Source organism: Oryctolagus cuniculus, chromosome 1 (genome assembly GCF_051225735.1).
Source record: "Oryctolagus cuniculus isolate XC-2025 breed Fujian yellow rabbit chromosome 1, ASM5122573v1, whole genome shotgun sequence".
Classification (NCBI taxonomy): Eukaryota; Metazoa; Chordata; class Mammalia; order Lagomorpha; family Leporidae; genus Oryctolagus; species Oryctolagus cuniculus.
This window is the reverse complement of record NC_142867.1, coordinates 65,469,943-65,482,912: the sequence shown is the minus strand read 5'-3', so window position 1 is coordinate 65,482,912 and position 12,970 is coordinate 65,469,943. Positions and strand designations below refer to the sequence as shown.

At 42.4% G+C, this 12,970-nt stretch overlaps 1 protein-coding gene across 3 annotated transcripts in view; it reads right to left on the bottom strand.

Moving 5' to 3' along the window:
- PPME1 (protein phosphatase methylesterase 1) overlaps positions 1 to 12,970 on the bottom strand; it is an 80,397-nt gene that overhangs the window by 37,220 nt on the left and 30,207 nt on the right. For all 3 annotated transcript variants that reach the window (XM_070075305.2, XM_089330776.1, XM_089330786.1), the window contains exons 2-5: positions 9,178 to 9,271; positions 8,569 to 8,661; positions 1,204 to 1,261; positions 234 to 285 (exon numbers count right to left, since the gene is read on the bottom strand). In XM_070075305.2, coding sequence (XP_069931406.1) covers positions 234 to 285; positions 1,204 to 1,261; positions 8,569 to 8,661; positions 9,178 to 9,271 — 297 coding nt within the window. The remainder of the gene's footprint in view (positions 1 to 233; positions 286 to 1,203; positions 1,262 to 8,568; positions 8,662 to 9,177; positions 9,272 to 12,970) is intronic.

Here is a 12,970-nt window from a genome sequence, read left to right as displayed (position 1 = left end):
CCATGGGGAGACCAGGAAAAGCACCTGGCTCCTGGCTCCTGCCATCAGATCAGTGCGGTGCGCTGGCCGCAACGCGCCGGCCGCGGCGGCCATTGGAGGGTGAACCAACAGCAAAGGAAGACCTTTCTCTCTGTCTCTCTCTCTCTCACTATCCACTCTGCCTGTCAAAAAAAAAAAAAAAATTATTATTTATAATAGTGATGGGAGCCAAGTAAATAACACTTGTTACTTACTTTGCCATTGTTTCTGCAGACAGGTCTTCAGAATTCTTGACTTTTGTTTCACCTAAAAAGTAAACAGTTAAAAAATTAAATTTCCAAAGGTAAGAATTACAAAAGCAAGAGTATTTTTGAAAAACCTCTCACCTTTGGACAATAAAATCTATAATTTTACATGATGGGTTTAGCGACAATTTCCCACACCAAGACAAACCTTTATGATTAGCCACTCTGTTACAGTTTGAACAGGATTTGGTGCCCCCAAATAACAGATGTTAAGACCCTTAAGTCTACGGTAACAGCTAATGGATTAATGTTAATGAATTAAGAGTGGAGACTTGATCTAATTATGGTATCTGGGAGCTGGGTCTAGGGGGAGGTCTTTAGGTCACTGGGGTTTTGCCCTCAAAAGGCAAGGTTAAGGCAAGAGGTTAGGTTATATAAATGAACGTCCTTCCTGCCCCCTCCCTCCCTGCTTCCTTGCTCACCATGTTAACCTTCCTCAGCAGATGACATACTAACAGATCCACCCAATCAAAGACTGTGAACCTCCACACTGTAAGCTGAAATAAACCTCCCTCCTTCCTAAAAAGCTCCTCTCTTTGGTATTTTAACTAAAGTAACAGAAGGCTAATACATACACTATGACAGATAATTACAGTAGCCTAGTAAAAATATACCCACATTCCCTACACATCAACAACGTAAGAATTTGATATTTTTAAAGAATTTGGTATTTTCTTAGCTTAAAAATATATATCATATTAAAATATATAATATACACACATCTAAAAATACATAAAATAATTTGTATATATACATCACACAATATTCATAAAAACAGGAAACTAAGACTTCTCCCAAAATACCCACATGGAATAGATGGTTATTTTATGGCCACACTGAAATTTATAACACATAAGACTTTTCAAAGTTGCTCAGTACTATGTCACTGAGTCAATGGCTAATTAAGAACTTCACTCACCATGACTTCGCAGATCCAAAGCCACAATTCTACATTGAACTCTACTAATGATTGCTGCCTAGGAAGAAAACGAAAAATGCAGTATGATGCATCTGGGCTAACAAATTATGCAAATCACCAATAACTATATTAAGTAAATTTCCATCAGAATTCAAGGAATTCAAGAGGACACAAAGAAGACTTTCTACTTTTAAGTAAAATTAAAGAAAGATGATTCTGTGTTTTGGGGGGGGGGCACATATTTTGATTCTGTCCCAACTTCAAAATATAGCAATCTCTGTGAAAACAGAAAGATTGGGAGGGTGAGTGTTGTGACAGTGGGTTAAGGCTGCCATTTGGGACACCAACATCCCTTAAGCAGTGCCTAGGACTCCTTAAATCTAAACTCTCCCTAGCCTTTCCTGAAATATAGTCCAAGTATCTTCAGACACTGACCCTCTGAATCCTACCTATTATTTTTATCCATATTCCTCAGATATTCTTCCTTTTCTGGACAAAGAATCTCCTAGATAAGGACCATGAGTCAGTTTATATCTTAGCTCAGGGCAACATACAAATCTAACACTCAAATCATGAAATAACCCTGAAAGCAGTATAAGTCATGATGTCTACCATCAGCAAGATTCACTTAAAAGAACTACAATAGTACATACAAACCTGTGACAGTTAAAAAGATACTGAATAAGAAATCATAATATCATGGGAGAGATAAAATTTGGAGGCTCAACGATCATAATACATCACAATTAACTATTCATAAAAGATCAGACTAGAAATGTCTTGTCTAACCCTCACAGTTTTTTGAATAAGGAAACTGAAGGCAAAGAAAGGAAATTATTTGCCAGGGTCATATAACCAACAGGGAGAAAAAAAAAAAAACAACTAAAACCAAGATACATACCAATATAACAGTGAGCACATATCACAAAACAAGTCAAATTCTTGGGGCCAGCGTTGTGGCTTAGCAGGTAAAGCTGCTGCCTGCAATGCAGCATCCCATATGGGTGCAGGTTCAAGTCCCAGCTGCTCTACTTCCAATCTATCTCTCTGCAAATGGCCTGGGAATGCAGCAGAAAATGGCTGAGGTGTTCTGGCACCTGCTACCCATGTAGAAGAACCAGATGAAGCTCCTGGCTTCAGCTTGGCTTAGCCCTGGCCATTATGACCATTTTGAGAGTAATTTAGCAAATGGAAGATCGCTGTCTCTCCCTAACTCTTTCAAATAGATTTTTTTAAAGTCACATTCTTAAATTAATTTTTTAAAAGATGATTCATTTATTTGAAAGGCAGAATTACAGAGAGGCAGAGGCAGAGAGAGCGAGGGGGCAGTGTCTTCCATTCACTGGTTCATTCCCCAAAGGGCCACAATGGCTGAAGCTGACCCAATCTGAAGCCAGAAGCCTGGAGCTTCTTCCAGTCTCCCACGTGGGTACAGGGGCCCAAGGAGCCATCTTCCGCTGCTTTCCAAGGCACATTAGCAGGGAGCTGGATCAGAAGACAAGTGGCTCTGACTTGAACCGGTGCCCATATGGGATGTAGGTTGCAGCTCTACCCAATATGCTACAGTGCCAGGCCCTTAAATTACACTTTCAAATCACCTAGAATCGATTTCTATTTCTACTTCCATTACCCTAATTAATGAATTCTTTTTTTATTTGAAAGGCAGAGATGACAGAGACAGACAATTTCCATCATTGGGTCACTTGTCAAATGTACACAACAGCCAGAGCTTGATTAGGCCTAAGACAGGAGACTAGAACTTGTTTGAACCATCACCTGTTGCTTCCCAGGGTAAGGGAAGAAAGTTGGCATCAGGAACAGAGCTGTGACTTGAACCTAGGCACTCCGACCTGGGATGCAGATGCTCCAGACAGCATCTTAAGCACTCCTATGCCAAATGTCCAAACTAATGAATACCCTGTAAGGGAACAATGTACTGAAATTACACTATACTTTGCTGTTTGTTCCTGAAATCTATTTGTTAATTTAAAGGAGTTATTAAATGTGTTATATTGTAGCATGAAGCCTTCAACACCAAAAAAAAATCCCTATTTTAGAAGAAAAATTAAGTGGCAAATTTGCTTGATTGCTAAGCATTAAAAAAAGTAAAACTTGGTTTATGAAACAAACAAAATACACACTTGAGAACAGTAATTCTCATTTACAACCTTTAACTTGAAAGTAATGATTTACAATCCTATGTAGCAGTCAGAAAACACTGACAATAACAGATTTTTTATTCACTTATTTAACACATCTAAAAATCTGGCACCAACTGAGTACTGGGGTTATAGTAGTGAAAAATATAGGCAACATCCCTGCAATCATGATATTTGCACTTGGGTGTGGCAGAGGAAAATTAGGAAAAATAAATAAGCAAAATAAATTCACAGACATGCTTTACAATGAAAAAGTGTCAGAGCCTGTCCATTGCAGTTGCTCCAGATCATCTCCTAGTAGCACAACTTTGCATTTAGTTGAGTGAAAAACAACTATTTAAAAACTAGACAGTAGCAATTACAACTAATATTTACTAAATCTTATTATGTGTCAGTCACCAATCTAAGTGCATCAAATGAATTATATAACTTTCTCCTACAACTCTTTACTACTAAGATGAAATTATCACCATTTTATAGGTGAAGTCACTCTACTGTGAGATTAAGTAATTTGCCCAGGTTCAAAAGGCTGTTAAGCAACATAGCCAAGAGCCAAATCAAAGCAGCCTTTCTCCAGGTGGTTCTCAACCCTGCCTGTATTAACAGAATCACCTAGGGAACTTCAGGAACTACTACTTCACAGGTAGAACCCACCAGAAATTCTGATTTAAGTGAAGTAGGGTGGGGGCAGAGTTACCTATACATTTAGAGTTCTGGTGATTCCTTTTTTTTTTTTTTTTTTTTTTGACAGGCAGAGTTAGAGAGAAACAGAGAGAAAGGTCTTCCTTTTCCGTTGGTTCACCTCCCAAATGGCTGCTATGGCCGGCGCATTGCACCGATCCGAAGCCAGGATCCAAGTGCTTCCTCCTGGTCTCCCATGCGAGTGCAGGGCCCAAGGACCTGGGCCATCCTCCACTGCACTCCCGGGCCACGGCAGAGAGCTGGACTGGAAGAGGAGCAACCGGGACAGAATCCGGCACCCCAACTGGGACTAGAACCAGGGGTGCCGGTGCCGCAGGCAGAGGATTAGCCTAGTGAGCGGTGCGGGCCCAGAGTTCTGGTGATTCTAACATACAGCCAATGTGGAGATTCCCTAGCCCAATCCTAAACAGTAAGATACGGATAGTAATAGCACGCTTCTGCAACACTTTGCAGAATAACACTTTCTGCAACACCAGATACCTCAGATAATCAGATTATCTTCATGATAATAATTTCCTAGTAGGTAAGAAAGTATTAGCACATTTGTTTTTTAAGTTCTTATTTACTTAAGGGAGAGAAGGGGAGGGAAGGAAGGAGCGGGAAGGGAAGAAGAAAAGAGGGGAGGGGAGGGGGAGAGAAGAGGGGAAGAAAGAAGGGAAGGAAGAAGAGTGGAGGGTAAGGAGGGAGGAGAGAAAAGAGGGAAAAGGAGGAGACAAGAGAGGGAGAGGGGAGGTGGGAGAGACAAGGGGAGAGGGGGGAAGAGAAGAAGAAGGAAGGGACAAGGAGAGGAGAGAGAAGAGAGAACACTCATTTGCTGGTTCACTACCCAAATGCCTGCAGTGACTGGGGCAGGGCCAAGGCTGAAGCTAGGAGTCAGGAACCTGGAACCGAATCCAGGTCTCCCACATGGGTGGTAGCAACCCAAATATTTCACTCATCACTGCTGCATCCCAGGATCTGTATAGTAAGAAGATGGAATCAAAATCCAAAGGTGGGTATTGGCATGAGCACATTTTAACCACTATGCCCATGCCAGTGTTAGCACAATTTTTGTAGCTGAAAAATAGAAAAAACAAGTTCTGAAGGATTTATCACATACTGAACAAAGTGTGGAGAAACAAGTATCCTTACAAACATGTGAAATCCTCAAACTTAATACTCTTGGCCAATTTAATAAGTATGAAGCTGTCTTTTTTTTTTTTTTAAGATTTATTTTATTTGAAAGTCACAGACAGAAAGGTATAGACAGAGAGACCTCTTCCATCCACTGGTTCACTCGTCAAACGGCCCCATGGTCAGAGCTGGGCTAGCCTCTTCTGCGTCTCCCACATTGGTGCAACAGCCCAAGCACTTCAGCCATTCTCTGCTGCATTCCTAGCCACATTAGCAGGTAGCTGGATCAGAAGTAAAGCAGCCAGGACTTGAACTGGCGTCCATATGGGATGCCAGCACTGCAGATGGAGGCTTTTCCCATTATGCCGCAGTGCCGGCCCCTATTTCAAATATATTTTACCTAGCATATGACTTTGTGGGTTTTTTTTTTTCAAATGGATTAAAAGAGAGAGAGAGAAAGAGACTTATTTATTTGAAAATCAGTGTTACAGAGTGAGAAAGAGCGACAGATCTTCCATCCACCAGTTCACTCCCCAGAGGCCTAAAATGGCCAGGGTTAGGCCACACCGTAACCAGGAGATTCATCTGGGTCTCCCACATGGGTGGCAGGGGCCCAAACACTGGGGCCATTTCCTGCTACTTTTCCCACGCCATTAGCAGGAGCTAGATCAGAAGTAGAACAGCCAGGATAGGCACTGCTTTTAACTGCTAGGTTAAACACCTGTCCCAGACACCTATTTTATAAGTGAAATTAGCTTAGTTTTCCTACTTGATGATTATTTACTGGTTTTGGCATTAGACTAATGCTACCCTCACAAGTAAGTTGGGTAGCTTAATTATTAAAGTAATAATAATATTCTAAGTAGTTGTTTTCATGATGGAAATCTTAAATAAATGTTCTCCTCTGGAGAGAAATTAACACTCCGTAAGATACCAATTATTTAGAATTGAGGAACACAAGAACAACCTTGTAGCTAGTCTCCCTGCCTCCATTTGTGTCTCCTGCCCAATCAAGTCTCTTTATATCTATATTTAACTAGTATCTTGATTTTTTTTTTTTTTTTTTTTGGACAGGCAGAGTTAGACAGTGAGAGAGAGACAGACAGGTCTTCCTTCTGTTGGTTCACCCCCCAAATGGCTGCTACGGCCAGCGCACAGCGCTGATCTGAAGCTAGGAGCCAGGTGCTTCCTCCTGGTCTCCCATGCAGGTGCAGGGCCCAAGCACTTGGGCCATCCTCCACTACCTTCCCGGGCCACAGCAGAGAGCTGGACTGAAAAAAGAGCAACTGGGACAGAACCGGCACCCAAACTGGGACTAGAACCCAGAGTGCTGGTGCCACAGGCGGAGGATTAGCCTAGTGACCCAAGGTGCCGGCCTTGATTTTTCTAAAGCTTTTTGATAGCTTCTCATTGCCTAAAACAGTGGTACTCAATTACAAATAAGTAAATGTATATAAAAATGCTCATCTCCCTAGAACTTTACAATCTAGTGTGTTTTCATACCCTCTCCCCAATTCTGATATGCGTAAATTAAGTGTAATGTGAATGTGGGTGGGGGAAGAGTTGTGTTTAAAAACAATTTCCAGGGGCTGGCACTATGGATTAACGCCCTGGCCTGAAGCATCAGCTTCCCACATGGGCACTGGCTCGAGCCCCGGCTGCTCCACTTCCCATCCAGCTCTCTGCTGGCGCCTGAGAAAGCAATGGAAGATGGCCGAAGTCCTTGGGCCCCTGCACCCACGTGGGAGACCTGAAGGGGAGGAAGCTCCTGGATCCTGGCTTCAGATCAGCGCAGCTCCAGCCGTTGTGGCCAACTGGGGAGTGAACCATCAGATGGAACACCTCTCTCTCTCTGCCTCTCCTCTCTCTTGTGTAACTCTTTCAAAAAAAAAAAAAAAAGTTTCCTCTTGAGGCTAAAGTTGTGGCACAGGTTACAGAAGCACCTGCAATGTTGGCATCCTATACTGAGTTCAGGTTCAAGTCCTGGTTGCTCTGTTTCCAACCCAGTTCCCTGCTAATATTCCTAGGAAGGCAATGGAAGATGGTCCCATGCTTGGGCCCCTGCCACCCATGTCAGAGAATAGAATAGAGTTCCTGGCTCTCAGCTTCAGCCTGGCCTAGCCCTGCCATTGTGGACATTTGGAAAGTGAGCATAATGTCTCTCTCTGCTTCACAAAAAAATAATTTTTAACTGTTAAGATACAGATCCAGGGCCCAGCAGTATGAAGTGGCAGGTGAAGCTGCCACCTATGATGCATCCTATACAGTGCCAGTCCCAGCTGTTCCATTTCCTATCCGGCTCCCTACTAATAGCCTTGCAAAAGCAGCAGAAGATGACCCAAGTGTTTGGGCCCCTGCCACCCACATGGGAGACCCAGATGAGTCTCCTGGTTCCTGGTTTCAGCTTGGCCCAGCCCTGGCTGTTGAGGTCATATGGGGAGTGAATCAGTAGATGGAAGATCTCTCTGTGACCCCTCTCTCTCTCTAATTCTAACATTCAGATAAATAAATCTTTTTTTCAAAAAGAGAAGACAAATACAAACCCTACCTTTTGAAAAGGCACAAATTCTACTCCCCTGATCCCAATGCACATATAAGGTACCCATATAAACAAAATTTCCTAAACTCTTTGAAGGCACTACAGCCTTCTCCAGTTAAGAACCTTTGGTTTAAAGAGTAGGTTATCTTAGCCTCCTGCTAATGGCCTGTGAAAACAGCAGAAGATGGTCTAAGTACTTGACCCCCTGCCACCCATGTGAGAGACCTGGAAGAAACTCCTGGCTTCACAATGGCCTAGCCATAGCCATTGTGGCCATCTAGGGAGTGAACCAGAGAACAGAAGATATCTCTCTCTGTTTTTCCCTCTCTCTGTTTCAAAGAAATAAGTCTTTAAAAAAATAGGTTATCTTAAGCCTCCCATGACAAATATTAGGAATCTCTACATCCTTAACCTTCTTTGTTTTTTTTTTTTTAAAGAATTATTTATTTAAAAGACAGAGTTAAAAAGAGAGGTAGAGTCAGAGAGAGAGAGGTCTTCCATTCCACTGGTTCACTCCTCAAATGACCGCAACAGCCAGAGTGAAGCTGATCTGAAGCCAGGAACCAGGAGCGTCTTCCAGGTCTCCCATGCTAGTGCAGGGGCCCAAGGACTTGGGCCATCTTGTACTGCTTTCCCAGGCCATAGCAGAGAGCTGGATCAGAAGAGAAGCAGCTAGGGCTCAAACTGGCACCCCACTGTAGGCTAGGGCTTTAACCCACTGTGCCACAGCACCAGCTCCCCTTAACCTTCTTACACCAAGTAATATGAGTGTGCACAACAAGAATTTGGCTAGTTAAATCACCCATAAGTAAACAATGATTTTACTGACATCAGTTCCTACTATCAACTCACCGTGAACACAGCCCAGGACAAGGCAGAATGGCCTCCTCCATGCAGAAGGAGCAGGACTGGACCCTCTGAACCACTCTTGTAAACTCGAAAAGTGTATGAATAGTCAAAGATAACGTACTTAAGTATTTGTTCATGGAAGTTACTCAGTCATTATAATATTTACTAGAAACCTTAGGCAGCACAAAGCTATATGCAAAACTAAAGATTTCCAAATTCAAGAGAAACTTAAATAGATGTTTCTGAGATCCAACCTTCAATTTTTAAGTAAGGAACCAATAATATATTTTCTTCAGTGAAAAAAAAAAAAATCCCCTTTGTCCTAATGACTAAACTGGTTCAACTCACTTGACTCCAGAAATCTCTCCCTGGGTCCTTAAGAGATACATCAGTTTCAGGAATTTTATAGTTTAAACATTTTAATCATTTCTCCATGAATTAGACAATTACAGCCAAGAAAGACACTGGCATGGACTTAGAGGTCATATGTCATACTACACAAAGCACAGGTAGGGAATAAAATGAAACAGCTAAATAAAGAACATTTTTAGAAACTATTCAAGACTTCTTAGGCATCGCAAGCTTGCCAAATAACCACTTTGCAAAGGATATATCTTTGCCAGTTTCATTCTCTACTTCCACATCTTCCATGGACTCAAAGTACTGACTCCAAGGAACAGGGGAAAAGTCTCGTTTTCTTCCAGGGCTGCGGGAACAAAAAGAGAAAGAGATTTCAAGTAAAAAAATAGTTATGCACTGAAAGATAAAATCTTGGTCAACAAATGCTAAACATAAATCTGAATGAAAATAGCAAGGGTATTTATTCTCTTAAAGATATAATGAGTTCATCACAAAGCATAACATTAAAAATGTGTTTAAATAAGTTCAAATGCAGACTGAAGAGTAAAAAATTTAAGGACTTTCCTAAGGTAGATTTTGCAATCTCTGGTTTAATGTCATTGATTTACAGCTAGAGTTTTATAAAAGGAGTAGAATCCCATATGAATTCAATTCTGACTTTAATTCAGATAGAGGTATGGTATAATACCAGTATCTTCACTCATCCAGGTGTAATTGCTAAATGTAAATTGGGTAAAGGCAAATGAGATAAATATGTCTAAATGTAAACTCTGGTATTCTTAACACCTTATATTCTATAGAAAAACTACTTGAGTTTGCTAACATGTTTTCATAAATTATCCACATGAAAACAGTTCCACACTGCTTGAAAGTAACTAAGGTTGAAATCAGATATGTTATCTTATTTAGAAAATGCTGTCTTGGGGGCCAACACTGTGGCTCACTTGGTTAATCCTCCGCATGCGGCGCCGGCATCCCATATGGGAGCTGGGTCCTAGTCCTGGTTGCTCCTCTTCCAGTCTAGCTCTCTGCTGTGGCCCGGGAGGGCAGTGGAGGGTGGCCCAAGTGCTTGGGCCCCTGCACCCACATGGGAGACCAGGAAGAAGCACCTGGCTCCTGGTTCAGATCAGCACAGTGCTGGCCATAGTGGCCATCTGGGGAGTGAACCAATGGAAGGAAGACCTTTCTCTCTGTCTCTCTGTCTATAACTCTATCTGGCGAAAAAAAAAAAAAAGTCTTAATTTGGAGATTTCTAAAAGGTTATTTCAAAACATAAGTCAAGGAAATTAGCTGATGGAAAGCAAAAGCTATTAATCTAATTGACATAGAACTAGAATCTGATCCTCTGTTAAAGCAATGAGGTTTTTTTGCAATGCATATGTTAGTAAACATTTTAAAATCTGTTTAAAACTTGCAGCATCTCCTTTTAACAGTTCTAACTGATGACACTCGGTCAGTTTTCCAGGCAGCTCTCCAGTAAGCTATTTCTCTTCCCTAGTTCTAACTCTGTTAAAACTGTTCTAAAGTATGGGATATGATTCCATGCACTAGCTCTTAAATTTAAGGTTTTATTTCTGATTTTTGTAGCAAAGAGACACAGATTTTGTGTTCTGTCTGGGATGGACAGTTTAGATTTTTTTATCTTATAAAAGGGACGGCTAACATTTTCTCTAATGATATCACAGCCAAAAGGAGAGCTTAAATTACAATTTCACAGCTAGACTTACTTCACCATGGGTACAGTAAACAGGCAAAACCTCCCTTTCAGACCAAAAAAGGGAGAGAAAGTTTTAAAGTGAGGACATAGCTTTCTTCATGGGCATTGTCTACCTCACAGAAAAACCACTATCAGAACATGCCTGTGACTATAGACTTCTAGTTTAAGTCACCAAAGATTAGAGATGGGACTTAAGCACCCTGTTGACTTGCATCCTCTGGTCTGCTTTAACAAAAACCAGAAGGAAAAGACAGCTAAGCATCAGAAGCAATGTAAAGATAGATGGCAGGCCAATTAAGGCTGCTCTGTACAGTGATCAGGCCAGTCCACTGCAGTGGCTTTCAATGTGGAAAGTCAGGGCGTCAGCAGAAGTCACTTTATAAAGAGCCCTGGCAGCTCTGCCAGCCAAGAGTTGGGTCACTGGAAATGGAACTGCCCTGGAATCAAAGGACTTCAGGTCAGAATCACAGATCTTGTTTGTTGGCTCTAAGCTGGGCTCACTCGGCCCAGCTACCAAAGTAACCACCGCTGCTGAGGAGAGCGCCAAGTAGGGTCAGCAACACTGCAAGAAGAACTGTAAATTTCCTGTTAGATGTCACCTGCCTGTACCTGGCCAGCTCTCCTCCTAAGCCAGCTAGGTAACGGAAGTCAACAGAGTGTGTTCCCTAATGAGATTTACACCTTCCTTATGATGTACCCCCATGTGAAGGGATAAGATAGGCCTGGGTCTCAGAAGTGGCAACGCCTTAAAGCCCATCTGATTATCAGGCCTCTTCTGTCAGTTTCTGTTTGCCTCTCAATTGGAAAACTTATTTGTGGCTTAGACAGCAGCTTTCTTAGGTCCTCCAATGACTCTGTCCTCTGTTCTAGGCTCTTACTGGCCCACTTGGGGCCTCATTTCTCTCTAATCATAGCCTCTACTCTAACATCAATGGCTCTACTCCTAACCCGTGTGTATTGATGGTCCTCTCCCCCCACTTAATGCTGTATGATTGCTCAGAATTTTCTCTACAGACAAACCCCTCTGCCCACAAGAGACAAGTGGCCTTTCTCCCAATCTTTGTTGGGATCAGCTTCGCAGCCTCCCTCTCCTCAGCTGTGATCTCAGGAACATATTTGGGCCACAACATTATCTCGACCAACTGACTCCAAAACAACTCCAACAGATACAAGAGGAGGTCACTAGGTCCACTGAGACCTCAGCTGAGGTATTTTTTTAATAATTTTAAATAATTTGGAGGCCATCTGAGGTCTCCAAAGCCATATCACCTAACAGGCATGGTTCTATGGAATAGAAGAGCCTTAACAGTATTGTTATTATGTTAACCAATCAGGCCAGATAAAACCACATCCATCAGTTAGTCACTAGGGTTCAGAGACCCCCTCATTTCTTCTCCTCTAGGAAATCCTCTCATTATTTGGTTAATGCCACTCTTAAGACCATTGGCTGCTATTCTCACCCTGTCTTTTATACTGTCTCCAGGCGGTCAACCAAATGCTGCTACAGGAATATACTTAGCTCCCCACCCAGGAGACTGCAGCTTGAGACATCATCCCATGCCAGCAGAGAGTAACTAGTCACCCCATGTCAGCAGGAAATAGCTCTAAAAACAGGTCATTGTCCCTCCACCCCTCCTGGACTTTTGGGGCTGATGTAATTCCACACAACTCTTACTTTATAAAAAACAAAAGGGGGGAATGTTAGTAAAATGGCACAGTCTTATCTGTGGTGCCATCTATGCCTTGGATGCCATCTAGCATAGTAGGCTTCAGTCCGAAGCCCCATGGCCCAACCACGCTGCTAGTCCCTCACACTTTTTCATCCTTGTCATTTTTCAGCCAATCAACATACAATCTTAATGGAAAGTAAAATGGCAATATGAATACCTTAGATTTCTATGAATTTATTTTAAAAGAGTTGCTCCTAGATAAGCAAGCATTGTGGCACAGTCAGTTAAGCTGCTGCCTGCAACACAGGCATCCCACATGGGCACCAGTTTGAGTCCCAACTGCTTCACTTCTGATCCAGTGCCCTACTAATGCTCCTGGGGAAGCAGCTGAAGATGGTCCAAGTGCGTGGGCCCTGGCACCCACAGAATGGGATGGAGTGCCAGGCTTCTGGCCTTGGCTTAGTCTAGCCCCAGCCATTGTGGCTATTTAGGGAATGAACCAGGGGAAAGAAGATCAGATCTTTCTGCCTCTCTTTTTCCCTCTGTAACTGCATTTCAAATTATTTTTTTAAAAAGGCGAGGGGTGTGGGGGATGATGGTGCTGGGGTGTAGTAGGTTAATCCTCCGCCTGTGCTGCCGGCATCCATATGGGCGCCAG